A 22,443-nucleotide genomic window follows, 5' to 3' on the forward strand; every position below is an offset into this window, starting at 1 on the left:
CAAAATATCTGCTTTGACAAAAGGCCCCGTCTCATTTCATTAATACCAATCCCTCAAACTCTGTTACCTGCAATAAATATTGACACAAACCTTTGATTGGAATAAAAACAAATTAGCAAGCAGAGTAAAAAACAAAACAGGAAAAACTTTTAATTAAGCAAGCTCACAGTTACAGGCTATGTTTGTGTGACTAGGGGAAGGTGCCACATGAATGTTGGTGACATGTGATGTACGCATATTTAAAAGTAACGCAAGAAAACACTCCTCCTGTGTTATACTGTATGTCACAGACAGAATGTCCTCCGACCAAAAAAATATCCCTCTGCTGTCCAAGAGGTACCTGCCTTTGGTCTCAGTGCATGAAACACAACAAAGGACTGACAAGTAAAACACACTGATGAAACAAAATTACAACAAAAAAAAAAAAAAAATAACTATCATGAAGACGTTCTTTCCTGGTATGAAATCAAGTCAGAAATGTACAACAAAACGGGGAGAATCGGACCAAGGAAACTTATCAGTGGTGGGTCTATCAGTTGCTGTGAAAATAAAGCCTTCGTTTTGAATTTGTTCATGCAGTTTTGCTAATTCAGACACTGGACTCTTTATCCATGCATGTTACTTCTAGAGCACTGTGACACACGACTATGCCTCCACCTTCTCCAAAATATTAATGATAATAATTATAACAACTCACACACACACACACAATCATACTTTCCAAACCAACTTCTTCACTCAAAAGTTTCAGCCAGTTGGTGCTTAAGAGCAAATTCAAGGAGCAGAACTGCATGTGATGTGGAAATCGTATTGAGTTCTTAAAAAAAAAAAAAAAAAAAAAAAAAGGATTTGTGAAGTAAATTTGGGGAGGGGCGGTGGTGCTGACATGATAGCATGGAGGTAACATGGATAAGCTTGGTTACCTATAATGTCCCCATCCATCAACTGAAATTATATTACATATCCTCCACCCCGCTACTTCTTCACTGCAGTTAATCCACACACACCCACTTCCATCCTTCCCTCCATTGCTCGCCTCCTCTCCCTGCTATCACTGCACTGCCTGTTCATTGGCAGTGCTACCAGAGTCCTGAGGCTTCATCACATCAGGGAGTTCTGGGGGGCTGGAGAAGGCCTCGATGTGCAGCTGCTCGAACATCTCATCTGGAGGGCAAAGGAGACGAGGAAACATGAGCTCCATCCTGACAGCTCAGTGTGGTTACATAAGCCGTGACACCAAAGTTGCTGCGGTGAACATTTACTGGCATGTGCATCGAAGTGAATACGCATCAACTCGAACTACAGCAAATTAAGGACATGTTTGAAAGTAATACTAGTCTGGTTAAAGCACTTGGACAGCTTGAAGGAAAGGGCGCCTATTTATCAGGAATAAAGGGAGCCTACTGTGTATGTTCTTAAACATGATTGCTGGCGAACCCAGACTGGAATCTGACTGATCGACCACATAAATCAAAATCCACAAGAGATCTAGGCTTTGTCAATCATATTTCAACTGCATTCATAGACACAGTTTGAAATCTGTGTAGTTACTTCACAATGTAATTGCATTTAAACTGTCCTCTAGAGCACCCACAATCCACCTCATTTAGTGATGTCAAGACCAGAATGTGCTTAGCAAACTGTGACACCAGTGTAAACCATGACAGGATACATTCATCTTTTCAATGGCATCAAGCAGAGACATGTCAAACAGCTACACTGAGACTGTGATGATAAAGGATTTAAACCACATATCTGCAGCACTACAGCAACAAGGTCGTACAGGGAGTAACTGTTCCAAAAGAGGAACCAATACCAATCTCTCCTGCTTCGGTAACACATTTTGAGTAAGAGGTACAATCTCTTTCTGCTGTATTTATGAGTACGTCCTTGGTTACAGTCACAACAAAGTTGAAATTAGTCACGTTCTCTGGAGATAGTTTAAGAGAATTATGTGAAATGTAAGAAAATCACTGATTAAGAGGACATGTCAAACAGAGGTAAAATCCCATAGCATAAAGAATGACACTGCTTAATGAAAAAATACCTCCTAGATGGCACCGAAGATCACTGACTCGTATGTGTAAAAGAATGAATGAGTTTCAGTAGTGACACAGCACAATTACACATCTTGAGGGCCTAAATTAATTGAATGCAGATAAATTGGCACAGAGTCGAAGCAATAATTCCCTGACATTCAACAAATAAATTCAACAAAAATGCTCAAAACAACATTTGTGAAAGAGCTGCCCAACCAGAAAAGCAAGATTGGGTTGAAAACCAGCAGAAACACAGGAAACACTGGTTGTTCGGAAATTCCTGTACTATGAAGAAAAACCATTTCCGATATTTAGACGCACACAACTTACAGAAACAGAGCATACCATTTATACGGAAAGCCAGACCAACTGTAGCTGGGGCTTGAGGTCTGGCAGTCTGGCTGGTGAATCCACAGTCACCCAGGGTCTTGCTGTCCTCTAGCAACTGGTCATCCTGCGGAACAAGAGTTCAATCCATTAATCGGCTTAAAATGTATAATGTGCCACCAGTGTAAATGTGAATGCTGAGATACCCTGCTCATAGTTTCACAAAATAAAATGTACCATTAGTCACTCTGATGCTGTAATACTTGGCCCTAAACTCACTTTGTAGAGCCGCTGGTCTTCAGGTGGTCTTTTAAGTATTCCTTCAACAATACGCTTCAATTCATAGACAGTGGTGGACTCCTTGGCATCTGTGAAGATTGTGGTCTTGTGACGCCGGATCATTAAGAACACGTCCTAAAAGAAAGTGAGCACACAATTTCATATTGAATACTATATCAACAACAGCTAAATTTGTTTTAAGTAGAAGATGAAGACTTCACATTAGCTGCACAAAATGTTGCTCCAAGTTTAGACTGTAATCAAATAGGAAAGACTGTTTGCGGTTCATTCAATTTATAAGCAGGTTGTCAGGCAATAACTGCTTCATTTCACTAGACATCTCAGTGGGCCATGTCAGGAGGTAATACTGTCTGTCCATCGTGTAACTCTGTGAAACATAACTTTTATCTAGACCAAACGTGATTTGTTAGCAAAGACATTCCAAGGAATTTAAAATCTTTAGTCATCCGTTAACTGCTAATGTATTTTCCCGGATACAGCAGAATAAGCGCCAATGACAGTTCATTGATTCATAAGCTCGCAGGTAGCAGTGGACAGTGACAAGCAGACGTAGCTCTGAGCTAACGCTAAATTAGCCGCAGCGTTAAGTCTTCAGTTAAATTCAGGCCTAACAGTTTAATTAAAAGCCATCGTAGGTCTGACGTTCACAATATACGTTCAGCTGATCTGACTAGAGTACCTGGTTAGTGAGCTAGCTAAGATAAGTTACCTCACTAGCTGCACCTCCCGTTACAGATGGGAAGCTAACATAGCAAACTTAGCTCTAGCTGCTTAGCATAAACAAAGTGAAATTAACATCTCAACAACAGACAGTATAGTTCCTTATTTTAGCCTTAATGCTTGAGAACAAAGCGCCTGGCGTTAATTCCGTGGTTGTATCTAGACAACAATCTCAGAAAATCGTCGACAGTAATAATAATAAAGTTACCATTTCAGGTGGTCAGCTAGCTAGCCAGATACGCCAGCCCTGTGTTGTGCAGCAGAATCCCAGACTGCACCGCTTGAGGAAATTGCGCAATGAAGATGCGCGCAGAGTATTCAGGAACCGCAGCTGCGCAGCGCTGCGTCAAATGTTCAGAATTTGGCGCGAGCTGGTGACATGGATGAAGAAAGCTGCGTAGGTTTGGATACAGCGACTGTTTGAGGCAAACTGTTTGGAAAACTGTCGTTCCAATGGGACCATGGTCTGTGTGAGAACTTTATTTAACTCTGCTTCACTGACGGTAGAAGTGTCAGTTAGTTATACGGCGGGTTAGCCAGCTAGCAGGGTTGTGTTGTTATGTTTGTTGTTGGTCCGCCCTTCATTGACGTTAGCCAAAATCTGTTTTACAGTTGTCAGTGTTAGCAAACATGGACAATGCTTGTGATAATGTTTATGTTAGATTATTCAGAAATGTAGATAAAATACATAATGCTGTTGAAAACTCACACTGTCAAACGTGCGAAATGTTACTTCAGTTTATGTAACTGCGTTGCATCCAGCAGGCCAGGTCTACCAGGTAACACCACTAGCTGTCTACGGGCTGAGAAGACCTGTTGATTTACAGATGAGGTTGTCATCAATCGATCCAGAAGATCTGATCGATACCGATATCAAACAAATGCTCGACAACCTGTCAGACGAGAAATTCAAGATGTGAGATCTCTGTACTCGCTGACCTGACTGCACATTGAGAGCTTCTAAAAGGCTTTGCTTTCCCTGTACTACAGTTAATTTTGTCACCGAACAGTTTTTATTGTCTAGTGGCACATCTAATGTTACATTGTAAGTTATGATAAGGCTCTGTGGAAATCAAACAAATGAGATTTTCGTCGTTTTAGATTAGCAAGGTTCTGTGCATCAGCAGAAGAAAGAATACACTGAATGAGCATGAACAATACAAAGTTTTTACTGATACATTATCATTAATTGTCAGCCAAAATGAATAACGAAGCCCGCACAATTTTTACTAGATGACATTAGTAAATCTGTTTAGAAAAGATTCTTCTTGAATGAAAAAAATGTTAGAAGCTAACAAAGCCATTTGGAGCCTTTCTCCTCTGGTGTAACACTGGTAAAGGCATCCAGAACATTTTTGCTTTCTGCTTTGCTTTGCAATCAGATGTGGCTTTGCACCCATCATACTAAGCTTTGTTGTGTTGATTTAAGTGGTCACACAAATTAGTTGTGTTGCTTCTGACAGAGTGCCTATTTTTGCTTAACATATTTCTGTAATCAAAATTCCTTTACAACTTTTCCATTTCATTGTTGCTAGGTTTGCAACACACATGGAGCCTGTATACCCACTAACTCTGTCTTTTAAATAAATTTTTAAAAATAATCTGTGTATCTAAGAACCTTTAAATCAGAGTAAATTGTATTTCATCAGACAGACTCTTCTTGTAGATTAGTCATGTAAAATGAAAACGTGAATTTTCTGTTTGTATCAAGTTGCAAAAAAACTTGTCGCATGATTTTATTAAGTTAATTGGTCTTATATTGTATTACGCTTCCTGCAGTGTGACTATTGCACATTGTTGTTGTTGAAAAGATGTACTGTGCAGCCCTAATTGCTAGTGTTTTATATTTTCTCTTTTGAATGTTGCAGCTCGTCATACAGAGAAACTGACAAAGACTCTACACAATGTCCGTCACAGTGGAAACTTCAGTGACCAAGATGCCTCTCCCTATTCCAACCCACTTCTCCCATGCAGAGCAGTCCTTCTCCCTCAAAAAGCGCCGCCTCCCTTTTTCCTTGTCATCTACCTCCAACTCACCCTGCTCTTCTCCTGCTCGACTCTCGCATTCACTGCCTCCTCTGCCACCGTCAAAGGGATGTCCCTCTTTGAGCAGGATGTTCCTCCAGCACCCGTCCCACTGGACTCCCCTGTCCCTTTCTCTTAGTAAATCTCCCCCTCCGAATTCTGTGTATGATCCCAGCAAGCAGCAGTCCTATTTCAGTCAGTGCTTCACGAATTTGGGCCTGCTGGGTAGAGGATCCTTTGGAGAGGTCTTCAAGGTGAGTAAGACAAAGACTTGTTTGTATATGTGTCTCAAAGTTTAGGATACCCAAGTAATATATGGTGATGATCAGAAGTTTACAGTCAATGTTTCTGAAAGCTTTCTTTTCTAACTGTGGCGATGACTGTCATGTGTTGATATATGAATGGAAGACAAGGCCCGGGCGTTTTCTGTGTTTTTCCAGGTGCAAAACAACAAGGACGGCTGCCGGTATGCAGTCAAGCGTTCTGCTCAACGCTTCAGAGGTAAAAGTGAGAGGAACCGGAGTGTGAGGGAGGCCAGGAACCACGAGCGTCTGTGTCCTCACCCTCACATCCTGGATTTTGTGGCAGCCTGGGAGGAGTGTGGCCGACTGTACATCCAGACGGAGCTGTGTAACACAAGCCTGCTGCTCCATGCTGAGAAACAACCCCCTGGTCCAGGTCTGTCCAAAAACAACAATAAAACCTGTTCAGATACATTTCAAGCAGGGGTGTCAAACATGCGGCCCGTGGGCCAAAACCAGGCAACCAGAGGGTCCAATCCGGCCCGCGGGACGACTTTGAAAAGTGTAAAAATTACAGAGGAGGCATTAAGTGCAAATAGTAAATTTATAAAACTATACATTTAAAATAATTTCGAGACCAGAACAAGTTGTTTTGAGCAAAAGTAAAATACTAGATTGCTCATTATTGTTTTGTCATTTTGTGTGTCATTTTTGTAATATTTTGTCTTGTTCTTGTTTTTTTTTGTCTGACTTTTGTCATTTGTCTCACATTTTTGTTGTTTTGTGTTTCCTTTTTGTCTTGCTTGTGTTTTTTGTCTCATTTTTGTCATTTTGTGTTTGGCTTTATTTGTTGTTTTGTGTATCGTTTTTGTCATTTTGTGTTTTTTTTGTCTTGCTTGTGTCGTTCGTTTATTTTTTTGTCATTTTGTTTCTCGCTTTTGTCATTTTCGTCTCGTTTGTGTCATTTATGTAATTTTTTGTCTAGTTTTTGTCCTTTGTCGATTTGCATCTTTATCTAATTTTTTGTCTCTTTTTTGTTTTGTTTCATGTCATTTGTCTTATTTTTTTGTCATTTTGTTTGCCACTTTTGTGTTTTTGTCTCATTTTTGTAATATTTTGTCTTGTTTTTGTTGGCTTTTTGTCTAATTTTTGTCATTTTGATCATAAAGTAAAATACTACATTGTTCAGTTTCAGATGACTAAATGTTTTGTGCCTTAATAGACACTCTGTGATCTATAGGTTGTAATGCATAAATGATAAACTGAGGCATAATCTTGTTGAAATTGAATTTATTTTTCTTGGGAAATTTCAGTTTCATAATGTTTTGGAAAAAGCTAATTTATTAAATGTGAATTTTTTTTGCGCTGAAACAAAGGAAAAGTTTGGAGTTCTCATTATTTATTGGTTTTTATGCTGTGATTTAACTGGTTCGGCCCACTTCAGGTCAAATTGGGCGGAATGTTCCCCCTGAACTAAAATGAGCTTGACGACATTGTGACTTGGTTTTCCATCCAGATGAGCCTGCAGCCTGGGCCTACCTGTGCGACCTCCTCTCAGCACTGGAACACTTGCACTGTCAAGGTTTTGTGCATCTGGACCTCAAACCTGCCAACGTTCTCATCACTGACTCTGGCCGCCTGAAGCTCGGAGATTTCGGGCTGTTGCTGGAGCTCAAACCAAGCTCAGGTCCCGTAGAGGGGAAAGTGAAAGATGACGTTCAGGAGGGAGATCCCAGATACATGGCTCCCGAGCTGCTCCGTGGGGACTACGGACCTGCTGCAGATGTTTTCAGGTATACATACCATAAATTAAATTGTATTCCAAAATATGTAACTGATTGATCCAATTTAAATGAATGTGTGAACATCAAATCTTTGTATTTTCAGCTTGGGAGTTTCTATTCTAGAGCTTGCCTGTAATATAGAGGTTCCAAACGGGGGAGAAGGATGGCAGCAGCTCAGACAAGGCCATCTGCCATCAGAGTTTACCAACGGTGAGAGCCGCTTTCTATAAAGTCGTCATAAAATGTCCCATTGTCTTTATTCAAATTGCTTTTTGGCTCTCCACATGTATTTGCAGGCCTGTCAGTGGAGCTGCAGACAGTCCTCCGGATGATGCTCACCCCAGAACCCTCCAAAAGGCCGACCGTGTCTGAGCTTCTGGAACTCCCCTGTGTGAGGAAACACAGATGGAAAAGGTGTATTTATCTCATGATAGCTGAGACTATGCTGTCACTTGCCTCCCTCTGCCAGGTAGTATTCCCAATTAACCCTTTTAACACAAGTTTTTGTATGTATGACATGTATGCTTGCAAAGGGGGACTAAAGTTGTTGTCAATTGGCAGCTTTGCCAATATTATTATGGCTGTGATATTAAAATAATAATAAGAATACTGCCTTCTCCCGCTCTCTAGAAGAGATTTAGGCTGATTTTTATTAAAACAGAAAACACGTGACACACACTTGAAACATAAAGTGTACATTTTCTCAATTTTGATGGTTATATTTTTGTGATTTTTTCCCCCCTGATAGTCAGTGGTGTGCCTTGGGTGTAGACTCCTCTCCTCCTTTAACTTGTCCTTCCTCCCCCGTTGGACCAAGCCACTTCCCTGCACTCCTCCTAAGGACAGTTGGGACAGCGATGTGACCTTGTCCTTTAGTGCCCTGCATACCGACTCGGGCAGCGAAGAGGACGACGCAGTGTTTCTACAGCGCAGAGACCCAGAGCTTTCCCCCACCTTCTCACACAGGTAGGGAGTCATTGTGTTGATTTGTGATGCTCTTCTAAAGCTTGTGACGGACGCTATTTAATCAGAAGACACAAACAGAATCTCCCACTTCCTGACTCAGAAAAGGAAAGGATTCTGTGTTCCTTTATTTGGCAGAAAATTAAGCAGTGCCCTGTAATATCTGGTTATTTAAATTAAAAAAAAAAATCTATTCTGCCTGAGTAAATTAAGCTTCAGTTTTTCATGATCAATTTCTATTTTGGTACTGCAAAGCAGAGAACCCATTATTGAGCCACTTGCTTTGCTTCTGCCTCGGACTAAGTTTTTATTTCTGCTCAATTCCTTTGGTATTTTTTCTGTTTTCCCTCTTCCCGCAGGGTCAAATCCAGACTATCTGTTGAGAGCACGTCCACTCCTCTCCAAGGTTCAATGATACACAGTCCTGCTCACACACCCACTCGCTCAGATCTGGCTGACTGGTCCTCCTGTAACTTGGCTCCTACCCCCTCCAGCATCCATTCAAATGGTTCCTGCTGCACGCTGACGCCCAGTGCCAGTCCCATACACTCTGAGCGTCACACAGCTTCCATGCAGAGCTTAAACTCTTCACTCACCAGGTCTTCACAGCGATCTGGTCGCAAGCGGGTCCGAACAGAGGAGGCTTTGCCCCGACCCAGCTTTGAACCAAAAAACCTGCTCAGTCTGTTTGAAGAAATGTCTGTAGAGGGACAGCCATGAGAACAAAACTGCCATCTCACGTTTACGAACAAAGGACCTACCAAGTTGACCGTTTGAACTGTATGGACTGATTTTTCTTGCCATTGTGTAACAGTCCTACAGCAGCTTCTTTTAATGTGTATTTGAAAAGGAGTCAATTTAGGGAAAAAGGGTTGAATTTGTAATTAGACCTTATAAAACACTTTTTTTTAATGTTTGCGTAAATACAATCTGTTACTGAAATGACAGGTCTTGATTTAATGTTAAATAAGTTCTCAGAAGCCTGTTCTACTCTGAGTAATTCACCTTATGAGTTGCAAAAGAAACCAAACTCATTGAACATGTTGTGACTATAAAGCATAGCAAGATACAAAAACACATTTGATTGGTGTACTTTGTTATGCGACTTATTTTCTGACAATAACGGGCCTATTGTGTTACCTTCACAGAATCCAGCTATAAAGGATCAAACAGAAAGATGTATCATAAAATCTGCATAATGAATCTAGATTTTTAAAGGCATACAGTATATGAAACAAGTGAGTATCTTTTCAAAATTAACCCAACAAAAATGAATATTTCTTCTGACAATCAATCAAAAACAGATAGTTCAGGAAGAACATATTGGAGATACAAGCCCCAAAGTAGAAACTCAGTGTAACAAAAGTGAACCTGAAACAAAATTGAGTACACCTGTGATTTCCAAGTAGTATAACTACATGCATGCACTGATAAAATGACTTTTTTAGATCTTTGTGTTCAATCACTCTGCATGTCTCCATCCTGGCTCCACATGGAAAACAAGTGTCAGAAGAATTTAAAAGTCTTATTTTTAAAACTTCACAAAGATGAAAGACAATAAAATCTGTTAAAATCAGACCTAAAAATCAGTCAGAACGCAGTTACAGCAGTAACCAGGATGTACAGAATGAGCTACACTAGCACTAATCAGAGCTGCAGTGGCGTTGTCACAGATGAAATCATGAAGACCCCAGGAAGAATAGCTGCTGCCCTGTAAAAGCTAACAGGGGATCTTAATAAAGCAAATAAAGTCCTTTTGGATATTTTAAAGAGGAAGGTAGAACAACACAACCCATCCAAAAGTCTCTGGAGAATGACAGAACATCTCTGTGTAAATTTGGTGTTTTTCATGTCCAGGAGAATTAAACCTGCCATCATAAATAAAGATTAGTATCTCAATAATGAAAACTGTATTGACTTTAGTTCCTATTGTTTTGGAATCCTTTGACATTTAGGTGATACTGCACAGGAGTGAACTCACTTCTATAAATCCTGCGGAGGATGTTTTGTGTTCCCACCAGTAGGGGGCAGCAGCGCACCGCAGCCCGGACACCAGTAACCCTTAAACCCAGGAAGAAGATGGTGATCCGCGCTCACATCAAGCACAATTAGCAGCTTATTTATTAGTTTAAATCGTTTGTTCTCTTTACCTTAAGGAAAAGATGCCAAATGGACCCCTGCTTTGCCTTTTTTTGATCCACCAGAAGGAATGATGGTTCCTAAATGCGACGATTATCTGCATAAACGTGAACATTGGAAACAATGCGCGACTCCAGCTTGAGCAGCACTGGATAAACTGGGATTCAACAAAGGAGTCTGTTTCACAGAATTATATTAAGGTATGCTGCTGTTTCTTTAGTTAGTAGTTATTAATGAACATGCATCCTTCTTACAGTTTGTCTGTGATAGAGAAATGCATTTGTTTGCAGCTTTGCTATACTTGTATTGTGTGTTTATAGATTTTTTTGCATGAAGATTCAATAGCCAACAGATAGTGAAGTCCAAAATTATTCATATTTAACCCACGTTTGGTTCTTTAGGTAAGTTTATGTTCCCCAGTTGGTGTCTTCTGGCTGGAAATTACCAAACCTACAGTTTAACTATAACTCTGTAAAATAAATGTGCCATGTGCATGTTTACAGGTGTGTGTGTGTGTGTGTGTGTGTCTATATATATATATATATATATATATATATATATTTTTTTTTTTTTATTTATTTTTTTTTTTTCATGTAAATAGTGAAATTGTTTTTTATTCAGAATAATCTTTGTTTTTTTCTTTTTTTTTCCATCATTCCGATGGCAAGCTTTTTTGCATTGAAATTTCAGTCTGATGTGCAGCAACTACTGTATGTTCTGGTTGACAATAAAGTGGCTATTCTATTCTATTCTATTCTATTCTATTCTAAATATCATGCCATGTGAATTGGGCATTATCATTTCTTGTCCTTTGTTAATGTCATTTTCATCCAAAAGAAACGTATTGGTCCAATAAAAACTCACTATAAATCAAAATTTAGTATGGGTATGAATAACTTTGGGTATATTTTTCATATCAGAAAGGACAAATTGAAGTAATAATTTTGATAGAAATCATGTTACTCCTCTCACTCACTTTCTTTTCTTTTCAGTCCTCAAAGATGTCCAAAGTTGAGCGTCTCAATGTCCGAGTGGAAAAACTGCTGTGTAAAGCGGTGCAGGAGGTTCTGGAGGCTGTGAGAGAAACCGTGTCAGAGTACCAGGAGAAGACTGCCAGAACCCAGAGAGAGAACCAGAGTCTGCGCAGGAGGCTGCAGGAACTCCAAGACAAGATAAACCTGGAGAGCAATGGTAAGAAAACACATCTGAGCATTTGTGTCCAGAAATTTTGGAGAAGTTCGACAGAAAAGATGGCTTAATTTGTCATCTTGTGTTGTCCTGCAGGAATGGTGCCACAAACTTCCCCTGAATCCAAGCAGGCCGAGGTGGAACCGAAAGAAGAGTTGAGAGACGATATAGAGGTCATCCCTTCTGACAAGGTGGCTTCAGTGATTTACCCCTCAGATGAACGTAAAGACGATGATGCACCCATCACATCCTTAGGTTCTCCCTGTCTCTCCCCTAAAGGTCCAACAGAACCTCATGACAACTTTGACAGCACTAGAAATCTTAAAACAGAGACCGATAAAGGACAATCAACACCAGTTTTAGACCATGTAGAACCCATTATTGCACTTCCGATCCCGGAAAATGATCAGAAAATGAAAGTGGAGCCTGCATCAGAAGAAGGTGGGTTGCGTGTTGTTAATTATTTTTACAATGAAGCATCAACAAGCATGACATCTTTAAACCTAGAACCTCCACAAGCCACTTTTGGACTCTACAGCGAGTCGGGAGTGGCCTTCAGTGTGGATCAAAATGGCAGCGATGGTGGAGCACACAAACAGAATAATGCGCAAACAAGCACACAGGTGGGATTCTCTGCCTCGACGGCATTTCAGAGAAGCGTCAGGAAACACTACTGCTGCTCGCTGTGTGGTCGCACCTTCAGGCACGCAGGCGACTACAAGAAACACAGCAGGGTGCATACGGGGGAGAAACCGTACTGCTGCTCGGTGTGCGGGAAGCGTTTCAGCCAGTCGGGCTACCTGACGGTGCACCTGCGCTACCACACCGGAGAGAAACCGTTCGGCTGCAGTCACTGTGGGAAAAGTTTTAGTCACTCGAGCAACATGAAGAAACACCAGCAAACCCATCTGTGAAGCTGCTGTTATTGAGCTTTAGGGGTGAACACTGCAAACAAACAGAAAGCGGACTACAAGTTCAAATTCAATGTGAAATTGTCCTCCTGGAGTTTATTTTTGGAATTCATTGAGTTTAAATACATGAAAAAGTAGCTGTGCCTTCTTTTGTCTGTATTGTAAAGCATCTGTCATATTCCTGTTGTTTCTGCCTTACTGATATTTGTCAGATTTTAATGTGGTACTTACAGGATTCACCTTGTACAAAGTTTGAATCTCTCACCCGTAAAATCTCAGCATAGCTTTGAGTAAACTTGTATGTGAGAGATGGTGTATTGAGAAGTGCTGAGTTTGTCCTGCTGCTATTTGAAAGTTGATAAGTCTCTGGACAACGGTGCATTATTGTATTGAATATGTCTGGTCCTTTTAATAAGCATCTGTGGTGCTTTTGGAGAGGCATCAGACAGCAGTTGTCGTGGTTGGTGTCAGAAAACCAGCAGGTGGTAGTTTGTAGGTGGTTTATTGACAAATACGATAAGAGAAGCTTACAGGCTGGATGGCAGGTGAGCAGGAAAACATGAGCAGAGAGCAAAGCAGAGGTCATGGTGAAGCAAGCAAGGAGAAAAAAAGCACAGTAAGAGGAAGACAAGTCCACTAAACAAACGAATAAAGAGGGGAAATGGAGAACCGGCTCCTCTTCTTCTTTATCAGACATCCTCGATCCATGTCGTCACATCTTAGTTCCTCCCATCTGAGATCTGAGGCCAGAAAGAGACACAAGGAGAGAAGAGTTGATACAGCAGGCATCAGTTTAATATGATACAACTGCATCATCTGCCTTTTTATGTATTGTATTTTATGATCTCTGTGAGATGATCAAAGCGATGTTCATGACAGTTTTTATATATGACTTTCAATAAATGTACTTTATAATGTGGAATAAAGGGACAAACAATTTAAGGATGTCCACTTTTTAAATCTATTTTTCTTTCAAACACACACATACCCCATAAATACAAAAGGAAGATGTACATTTATCAGTCCTGCTCCTGCCATTGTTTGTATTTTATAGCTGCAGAAGAGGCATGAAGCCTTTTTAACACTGTAAAACCCACTGTTGCAAAAAAATACATCAGTTCTATTTCTTTTTATAGTTTTTTTATTTTTTTATTTATATATATATATATATATATATATATATATATATATATATATATTTTTTTTTTTTTATATATATATATATATATATATATATATTTATATATATATATATTTGCTGATTTTTTTCTTTTTAAATTACGTAGAAATTTAAATAGAAACAATCTTTTATGTATAATCAATTTAAAAACTTTTTTTGTTTTTATTTTCCTTTAAGGACTTAATTTTTCAATGTTTTCGGGCCTGAGATACGTCACATTTGCCCATTTTAAATTATGGTGTAATATTAGTAGAAACCATGTATTTTTTTAAATGTATATTCAGCTTAAAAGGTTGTTTTTCTTGTTATTTTTCAGTGTTCTTTGCCTCAAATTGTTCAGATCCAGTGTTCAGGAATGAGATATGTAAGATTTGCACATTTCTTGTTAAATTACGTAGAAATGTTAGTAGAAACAACATATATTTATGTATAATCAATGTAACCCTGTAAAACCCAAATATGGAAAAAAAAATGAGCAACATGCATTTTAGGAATTAATACATCCTTCAACATGGTGCACTAAAACACATATGAGACAAGGTGGCAGAAAATAAATCAGAAGAGTGTAAAATGATTAACAGGAGAGATGGTTGTGTTAGACAGATGATTGAAAGGCTGGTGGATGGAAGGAATGAAAAACAAAACCAGGAGTCAAAGGTGAACTGTGACGTCAGTGTAATTAATAAGTAAATCCTGCTTGTAGAGCCTCCTTATTAGCATGAAAAGTGTAAATGCCTGGTCATATAGAGAAAATGCATCCTCTACAAAAATATAGATCCATCTAGGGATCAGAGAGTTGAACCATAATCAAACGTTTGTATTTGTTGCTAAATTGGATTGTGTCATCCCGTGTGTTTGACTTGTTGTATGTGTTATGCAATTTCCTTCCTGAGATTTACTGTAGATTTGATTGAGATAATCAGAAGTGAGGAACACTACACCGCCCTTTTGCTTCACCTTTCAGAGAGGATGACGAAACAGATTTCCCAACACTTTGCAGGTGTTTCCCAATTTCAAAATTTCTAGCAGCTACTTCATGTTCCTTCCTGACACACTGTAACTTGTTTAAGCAAGATACCGGGTTGAAATGATGAAATGCGACTTCCTGCTACACACATTTTTTTACATTTTTACTCAGGCAAGCAAGATACAAGACATTTAACAAATACCCTCTGAAACAACAGCAGATTTGAGAGGTAAGTTTGATTCTTCCATTAGTTCTGTTTATTGATGTTGTGTCTGTTACCATCACAAAATAAACATTTTGAAGGTAATGTTAAAAATTTGGAGATCCTGTCTAATAATTCGGAGAAAAAGTAAAGGTGGTTATCAATCAATGCTGTTCTTGAGAGGACAGATGAATGTCAATATGAAGGTTTGTTTTTGTTCAACAAAAGATCCAGATATCATGATTATGAGATGTTTTCTCGACTTATATGACTTACATAGTACCAAAATACCAAACCCAGCCTAACTGCTATGGTAAATGCGCACTACAAAAGCAGACTGAGTTACCAGAATTTTGAGGCAAATTTACCTGTACGTATTTACGAGGAAATGCACAAATGGCCATCCATATAATTAGTAGGCTGTAAGCTTAGCATCCTGTGGAATCAGGGCAGGTGTTGAACCATTCAACAGAAAGAAAAAGGACAAAATCTACTGAAACCTTGTGGTTGTGTTTCAGACTTTCTTGAGGCGAAGTTGTCATAATGCAGAGTGTCAAGTGTGTGATTGTTGGAGACAGTGGAGTAGGAAAGACCTACCTGCTCCATACCTACATCAATAAAGTCTTTCCAAGGGACTACATACCATGTTTCTATGGGACATACAGCACAGAGGTCCATGTAGACAACCAGCAGGTCAGTCTGACTCTTTGGGACTCCGCCGGCAGGGACGACTACGAACGTTTTCGCCAGCTCTCCTACAACCAAGCGGATGTCATCATCATCTGCTTCTCCATTGCTAATCCAACATCCTCTGAGAATGTGAAGCGAAAATGGTACCCAGAGGTTAAACGCCATTGCCCCGATGTGCCTTTTGTCGTTGTGGGAACTAAGAGTGACCTGCGAGATGATCAGGAGGTTCTGGAGACTCTGAAGAAGCAGAATCAGACCACAGTCACCCAGCAGGAGGGAGTTACAATGGCAAATCAAATACAGGCTGCTAAATATCTTGAGTGTGCTTCAAGCAATCAGGAGGGACTGAATGAGGTGATAGATGAGGCTGTGCGTGCCTTTCTCAGCCATTCAGTTACCACAGAAAAAACATGTATTCTCATGTAGGTTGAGATCTCAAACAAATATTTTATTTTGAAATGATTAAGGTATTCTTAGAATATGCTTCTGTGTTTATTTCTGTGTTTACATAATTTATGTGCTTGTGTAAGCTACCAGAGCACCGTAATACCATGTATGCACTTGGCCCTGCATATGAATACCACAGAAGTATCCAATTTGATTTTAAAAATATATATTTCAGAGACTATGCTAGTTACATTAGTTAGCTCATCAAACTGTCCACATAAAATTCTTGCTTCGTTTTTTATGATTTCCACAATCACTGAAAACTCTGTGATGATAGTCTAACTACTACTTTATCAACAGTAAAAATAAAAATAGCTTGAAAACTATGATGAATCAATTTGAAGAACAGATCATTTAATTCCAGAGTAAACTAAATTGATCCTGTCACCATGTTGGAGATAATTTATAATATTAAGTGTTTAATGAAGTTGGTCCTTTGTTCTATGTGCAGAAATGCACTCATCTCCCTCACTTTGGAGATGTTCATATGGATCATGCTGCTGTCTGACTTTTTTAATAAACTCAGAGGAAAGATTCCTACGAACAGCTGGAAGAAACAAACTTAACTTCAGCTCTATGAATGTTTTGTGGATAAAATATAAAAATTAAAACAGGTTACGTGAACTATTTTTGAGCATCATTAATTAAGCTGTTGTGTGTCAGTTCTTATCACAGTAATGTGTTATTTTTGTGAACTTTTCTGTTTGTAATAAATTGTTTGTAATAAACTGTAGAGCAAAGGGAATGAGAAAGTTCATTTTGGTTCATTTTGTGTCTTTTGCTCTTTTTGATGTCTTTGCACCAGTTTTAGTCATCGAATCTGTAAAAAGCCCTCCTCAAATTGCTTCACACATCTCAAAGTATGTTGCTTGTGCATGTGTTCTACATGTTCATGTGAAAACATGCAGCTCAGACTTGTGTTGAAACTGATATGCAAACCTTGCTAGTTTTGACTTAGTAAGATTGCCATTGTGATTTTTACAGGAAAGTGCACTGGGCGCTTGTTCGGACTTGAAGCTGACATGTTGAAATGTTGTCAGATGAATGGAAAGGAGTACATGTCTGAAAGGGGCTTAATAAATAAATACAACTGTAGTCCATTGTTTGTGCATTTTGTTGTGACCTGGTTCTTAATAAAGTATGAAGTCTTTTTAATCAGTTTGCTGTTTGTTGTTTCTCATGATTTGTCAGGGCACTACCACAGGAAAATAAAGAGTTACATCGAATGCCTTAAACTCGCGCTTGTATTGTGAAAACCACCACAACGCGGAAGTGATTCAGCTTCTACTTCCGAGGTCGTGGAATGTTTTGTTGCGTTCAGAGTTGTGCTTTGTAACGTTGTTTTTATTTTTTATATATATATATATATTTTTTTTTTATCAGTTACACTGCTTAGAGCACCATAAAAGCACATTATTTTCCAGACACAGTGACCATATTGGCGGTTTGTTGGACCTCTGGGACGTTTAAATGGAAAATTATAGCGTACGGAGTTAGCAGCTAATGTAGCTAACGTTAGCTGTATGTGTTGAAGAAGCTAACTTCACGACTAGCCTGCAGGTACCAGTGCAGTTTTTAACCATGCTTAACTAGGAAGCTAACGCACCAGTTTTGCTGTGGTCATTTCACACGTGTTTGGACGATCTTATATGTGAATTTACTGTCAGATAAACGTGATAACATTACTTGTAATTAAGCTATATTTCAGGATAATTAATGCCATTTGCCAGAAGAATTACTGCAAAAAGCCCACATTGTCATGTTAAGACAGAAATTTGACATGCCATCGAACTTTTGGCATAATACCACAGATTCCGTTGATTTTTAATTTTTTTTTAAAAGAACGGTACTTGTGAAATGTTTACTGAGCTTCTTGATTCCTATTCTGTTTCTCTTCTGTATAATAATAGTGCAGTTAGTGACCAGTTCATGAAAGAACAAAGTAGCCCAGATTGCGTGTATGCATTAAGGCTGCAACTATTATTGATGTTTATCTTTCTGCCAATTATTTCCTTGATTAATCAATTACTTGTTTAAGAAATGTCAGAAAATGGTGTTTCCTAAAGCCCAAAATGGCATTCTTCAGTGTTCTGGCTTGTCCACAGCTCAAACATATTTAGTTTATTGTCCTAAAGGAGTGAAGAAACCAGAGAATATTTAAAATGAAGAAGCTGGAATAAGAGAATTGTAACTTTTTTTTAACTTAAAAAATATCCAAACCAATTCATCGTCAAAGTAATTTAGGATTTCATTTGATAGCTGACAACTAAAGGATTTAATAATTGCGGCTCTGGTATGAATAGATGTGTAACCACCTAAACAAAACCAATTCTATCTACCCCAAGTTGCTGCTATATAAGCCCAGTGTTTATTAAGGCGTTTTCTATTCCTTGCTATCTAATAACATGTCCGTATTATGTTTTTTTTTGCAGAGAGTTATGTGTAGTTGTTTCATAATTTATCCACAGTCTTTTCTTCCCTGCATGTTTTTTTATTATTATTATTCCAGGATGTCTAAACTTGAGCGTTTGAATGCCCGTGTGGCCAAACTACTGACAGAAGCAGTGCAGGAGGTTCTGGAGGTGGTGAAGGAGACGGTGTCCGAGTACCAGGCCAAAACTGCCAGAACACAGAGAGAGAATGAGAGTCTGAGGAGGAGACTGCAGGAGCTTCAGGACAGGATACCCAAAGAAAGCACTCGTGGGTACAAGCGTACTTATCTTGGGGCATTTCTCAGTTTAGTTAATGTAACATTTTCATTCTGGTTGAAGTGGCTAATTTGCAACAAGTTCTTGGATAAAAGTAAACACCTTTTGCTTTTGGTCTTAATTTCACAGCTGTTCTACCTACAAGTGGGCCATTACTTGAAGCTAAAGAAGACGCAGACAATCACGAGCAGGATTTGAGCCTCAGTCAGAGGCTTAATTCAGATGTCTCTGTAATGCAGCAAAATGTGGTAAACAGCCACATAGTTGATGTAAAGAAGGAATCCAAGCAGCCGGACAGCCACAGTGATACTCAATCGCAAACTGACTGCAGATTGGCACAAAAATCCCCAGAACCTTGCACAGCACAGCCAGATGTTATCAAGGATGCAGCGACTGGCCACACATCACACAGTGCAAACAGGGACACCAGCTCAGTCTCATCAAATAACGTGTGCAGCTCTTACTCCAGCAGTCTGTTTGGGGTAAACTTGGCTGCCATCAAAAGAGAATCAGGACCAGCAGATTGCACAACATCAGAGCAACCATCTGCTCCAGAACAATACCCCGGATGTGTGGATTTAAGCTGCAGCTCTTCTCGTCACACCGCTGCAGAAACCCAGAGGCCACAAGTTAGTGCAGAATCTTGCGGACTTGTTTTTGTCCATTCAAATCACACCACACATAGAAGGTACGGATTTACAAAAACCAGCAGGGCCGCTGGTGATGGGAGACAAATCAGGATGGAACATCTCAGGAGAGATGAGCTACACCTGTGTGTTGTTTGTGGAAAAACATTCAGCCGGGTTGGGAACTTAAGAATCCACCAACGTTGTCACACAGGAGAGAAGCCATATGGCTGCGTGCAGTGTGGGAGGCGATTCAGTCAGGCAGGAGACCTGAAAAAACACAAGAGGGTCCACACAGGGGAGAAACCGTACTACTGCAACCAATGTGGAAAGAGCTTCAGTCGAGGGGAGAATCTCAAAAGACACCAGAGGATCCACATCGGAGAAACTTTGCAGTTACGGCAAGCATGGAGTGAGCAACAGTTCTGATTAGTTCATCACATAATGCGCAAATTAATAAATCAGAGGTTACTTTTGTGGTGAAAATGTGAATGACAATTTTTGATCTGTGCCCTAAGTTTAAGAAACAGTTGCCAGTATGTTACAGAGGATGTAAAAAGGCTAGTCTCTAGTAGCTCATTGGGAATTCTCACAACAATTTACTTGCTGCTGTAATTCCTAGAGCTGTATTCAACGAAGGAAAGTCGTTGTCAACAGATCATTTCTACTCCTAAAACAATTGATAGGAGGAAAAAAACGTTATCTTGAGAATAACTAAATGCATGCACTGAGTGCACATTACCTGCTAACCTTATTAGCCTAAATTCATTATACATAAGCATATGTGGTTAGTATTTGCAGCATATTAAATCATTTTGACCTTATTATTTTATACTGAGATTATAACAACAGATTCAGCAGAAACCATGACGCACCTGCCCCTATTCATGTGATTTCTGAAAATACAAATATATCCCAGCACAAAAGCTGTCAGCGAATATAAAGCAGATTAGTTAGCTCGTCATTTTTAGATGAAATGCCATATTGGTTGTTGAGCTGTGATATATAAATTGCTGTCAGCAAAATTTAAACTAGTCTTTTTGGGCATTTCTGTAAACATAATGCAGCCGCAGCAGGACTTTTGTGACATGGTGTCAGCTCTCCATTACGTTAGGCCAGCTCAAAGTTGTGAAAACATGGAGGTGTCCAGAGGTAGTCTGTTCCTCTCGCTGCCAAAAAAAATGGTTTAATCCTGGAGCACTTTTCTCCTTTTTAAAAGGAACACCGATAATTGTCTGACTGATTAGAATTTGGTCTGATGAGAACATATAAGCCAAACAGTTGACCAGACCTGGAGACAGTCCTAATAATTGTGTTGTTTGTTTTTGTTTTGTTTTGTTTTTAAAGTTCCTCCAAACACAACGAACAGGGCTGCAGTAGCTGATCCTTTACCAGAGAGGCTGATGCTTTGCAGATGGAGATGCACTCATACAGAGGCACACTGTCAGAATGTAAATTAGTTTCTTCGAAATATTTTTTTTTCTCATGAGGACAGCTGTGGAATTTAAATGAATAGACAGTTGAATTTGCAAACGAGTTAGAAATTTTAACATGTAAAACAGTTTGGGGGTCATTTCAATTCATTTGGTTGACAAGACTGTGTGGTGCAGACTAGGACACTTTGACGTTAACTCTGTTGCACCTGTTAAGAGTTTGAACATCACACTTTCTGCCGTATTTCTACATTATTGGTCTCTCTAATGTTGAATATCTCATGTAATTCCAGGTTTAGCTGTGAGAGGAAACTTTTCGACAATGGCATTTGCTTTACAAAAGCTGTATTTGGACATGTCTGCTCGTATTGATTTTGGTCTAAACAGATGTTACATCTAAAAAGCAGGTTTATTAGTTTTGGCTGACACTGTTATATAGTGTAACACATGCAGAATGGGCTTTCATATTAAGTAAATGTCCAAGATAAGGATGGAAACTTTGTACAAACCTGAACAGCATGATTGTCATTAAAACTGCCTGTTATTCCAGACTGATTTATTGCTTGCTTGTTTGTTGAATCTATTTATTGCAATCTGAAATAGAGCTGCTGAAGCAATAAATTAATTTATTACCACAACAAATGGCTCAGTAAGTGACGTTTCAAGGAAACTGGTCTTAAGCAGGCTGGTTAACATCAGTCACAGGCTGGTCTGAAGTCTGGTCTAGTTTATTATTATTATCTCCTTATATCTCCTGAGGATGTGGTGAATATTTTACATCATGAGTTGTTTGGTTCAAGTAATTTGCTAATGGTTGAACGTGTGAGATATTATCACAAGATTTGACCCACCAGATGGAAGCAAACACAAGTGATTACAACGACTTCAACAGTATTTAACTAAGACATTGATTCAAATAGTTGCATTTCAGAAACAGTAGCTCCATGTACAAGATACAGTTCAAAAGCCAGATGAAGAGGGAATATATATTATACACTACCTGATGACACTGTGATTACTTTGTGAATCTTTTGTCATATTTAATACCATAGGTGTATATTTCAGGAGGAATACACCACTTTAATGTTTACATCTGAATTTAGTGTTTCCCTTATAATGGTCTACAAATGGTCTACTTTTGTGACTTAGATGAAAAATTAAACATCTAATTTCTATTATTTATGTTTGTGTTTGTATTGCTTTTTTGTACCTGCCCAAGGACAACAGATCCAAATTAGCTGCTAACTCTGATATGATTACTTTATTGTTAGAAAAAGGTATGAATTTAGCCGATTTTGCGCCACAATTTTCAGAGCTGTTCAACTGGTGACACGTTCTCAAGATTTAGAGACTAATTCAAAACAATGGAATAAGAAAAATTACTTTCATTGGGCACTTAAAATGATATATGATGTAGAATAGTAGCACGGTCAATAAACTATTACACAAAATAAATTGATTGTAATAAAGCAGAATAAATAGATAATGTTGATGCTAAAAATAATACTGCCTTTCAAAAGTTTGGGGTCACTTAGAAATGTCCTTATTTTTG

At 39.0% G+C, this 22,443-nt stretch overlaps 5 protein-coding genes across 7 annotated transcripts; 4 read left to right on the forward strand and 1 right to left on the reverse strand.

Moving 5' to 3' along the window:
* Nucleotides 1-125: 125 nt before the first annotated feature.
* On the reverse strand, nt 126-3,722 carry LOC111568874 (elongin-B). Its single transcript, XM_023270733.3, has 4 exons — nt 3,595-3,722; nt 2,646-2,780; nt 2,385-2,493; nt 126-1,164 (listed from the first exon to the last, which is right to left on the reverse strand). The coding sequence occupies exons 1-4, from the start codon at nt 3,595-3,597 to the stop codon at nt 1,052-1,054; spliced, it is 360 nt and encodes a 119-aa protein (XP_023126501.2). The 5' UTR covers nt 3,598-3,722; the 3' UTR covers nt 126-1,051.
* pkmyt1 (protein kinase, membrane associated tyrosine/threonine 1) lies at nt 3,692-9,477 on the forward strand. Of its 3 annotated transcripts, none has more exons than XM_023270691.3 (8): nt 3,692-3,850; nt 5,255-5,665; nt 5,852-6,089; nt 7,170-7,446; nt 7,541-7,647; nt 7,734-7,906; nt 8,186-8,403; nt 8,760-9,477. In XM_023270691.3, exons 2-8 carry the CDS (start codon nt 5,291-5,293, stop codon nt 9,118-9,120), a joined length of 1,749 nt encoding a protein of 582 aa, XP_023126459.2. In that variant the 5' UTR covers nt 3,692-3,850; nt 5,255-5,290; the 3' UTR covers nt 9,121-9,477. The 3 variants fall into 3 exon arrangements, with proteins under 3 accessions (XP_023126459.2, XP_023126466.2, XP_023126482.2); XM_023270698.3 differs by having other exon boundaries at nt 3,726-3,856; XM_023270714.3 differs by lacking the exon at nt 3,692-3,850 and adding an exon at nt 3,892-4,302.
* Nucleotides 9,478-10,451: 974 nt separating this feature from the next.
* On the forward strand, nt 10,452-13,580 carry LOC111568738 (zinc finger and SCAN domain-containing protein 21-like). The gene is made up of 3 exons (XM_023270531.3): nt 10,452-10,739; nt 11,532-11,730; nt 11,824-13,580. Exons 2-3 carry the CDS (start codon nt 11,541-11,543, stop codon nt 12,639-12,641), a joined length of 1,008 nt encoding a protein of 335 aa, XP_023126299.2. The 5' UTR covers nt 10,452-10,739; nt 11,532-11,540; the 3' UTR covers nt 12,642-13,580.
* A 1,168-nt stretch (nt 13,581-14,748) lies between these two features.
* Nucleotides 14,749-17,273, forward strand: LOC111568745 (ras-related C3 botulinum toxin substrate 1-like). The gene is made up of 2 exons (XM_023270543.3): nt 14,749-15,014; nt 15,506-17,273. Exon 2 carries the CDS (start codon nt 15,531-15,533, stop codon nt 16,101-16,103), a length of 573 nt encoding a protein of 190 aa, XP_023126311.2. The 5' UTR covers nt 14,749-15,014; nt 15,506-15,530; the 3' UTR covers nt 16,104-17,273.
* Nucleotides 17,274-17,411: 138 nt separating this feature from the next.
* LOC111568728 (zinc finger protein 16-like) lies at nt 17,412-22,069 on the forward strand. Its single transcript, XM_023270519.3, has 3 exons — nt 17,412-17,684; nt 18,634-18,824; nt 18,962-22,069. The coding sequence occupies exons 2-3, from the start codon at nt 18,635-18,637 to the stop codon at nt 19,885-19,887; spliced, it is 1,116 nt and encodes a 371-aa protein (XP_023126287.2). The 5' UTR covers nt 17,412-17,684; nt 18,634; the 3' UTR covers nt 19,888-22,069.
* Nucleotides 22,070-22,443: the final 374 nt, after the last annotated feature.

The sequence above is a fragment of the Amphiprion ocellaris genome, chromosome 18 (assembly GCF_022539595.1).
Source record: "Amphiprion ocellaris isolate individual 3 ecotype Okinawa chromosome 18, ASM2253959v1, whole genome shotgun sequence".
NCBI classification, from domain to species: domain Eukaryota; kingdom Metazoa; phylum Chordata; class Actinopteri; family Pomacentridae; genus Amphiprion; species Amphiprion ocellaris.

Bases quoted from the DNA above. Each gene is read 5' to 3' on its own strand.
- LOC111568874 (XM_023270733.3), bottom strand. The intron at 2,494-2,645 runs GTGAGTTTAGGG...CTTGTTCCGCAG, and splicing joins AAGACCAGCGGCTCTACAAA to GATGACCAGTTGCTAGAGGA. The intron at 1,165-2,384 runs GTATGCTCTGTT...TTTGCCCTCCAG, and splicing joins TCTGGCTTTCCGTATAAATG to ATGAGATGTTCGAGCAGCTG.
- LOC111568738 (XM_023270531.3), top strand. From the start codon at position 11,541: ATGTCCAAAGTTGAGCGTCTCAATGTCCGAGTGGAAAAACTGCTGTGT. The intron at 11,731-11,823 runs GTAAGAAAACAC...GTTGTCCTGCAG, and splicing joins GATAAACCTGGAGAGCAATG to GAATGGTGCCACAAACTTCC.
- LOC111568728 (XM_023270519.3), top strand. From the start codon at position 18,635: ATGTCTAAACTTGAGCGTTTGAATGCCCGTGTGGCCAAACTACTGACA. The intron at 18,825-18,961 runs GTGGGTACAAGC...TTAATTTCACAG, and splicing joins GATACCCAAAGAAAGCACTC to CTGTTCTACCTACAAGTGGG.
- pkmyt1 (XM_023270691.3), top strand. From the start codon at position 5,291: ATGTCCGTCACAGTGGAAACTTCAGTGACCAAGATGCCTCTCCCTATT. The intron at 5,666-5,851 runs GTGAGTAAGACA...GTGTTTTTCCAG, and splicing joins CCTTTGGAGAGGTCTTCAAG to GTGCAAAACAACAAGGACGG. The intron at 7,907-8,185 runs GTAGTATTCCCA...CCCCCCTGATAG, and splicing joins CACTTGCCTCCCTCTGCCAG to TCAGTGGTGTGCCTTGGGTG.
- LOC111568745 (XM_023270543.3), top strand. From the start codon at position 15,531: ATGCAGAGTGTCAAGTGTGTGATTGTTGGAGACAGTGGAGTAGGAAAG.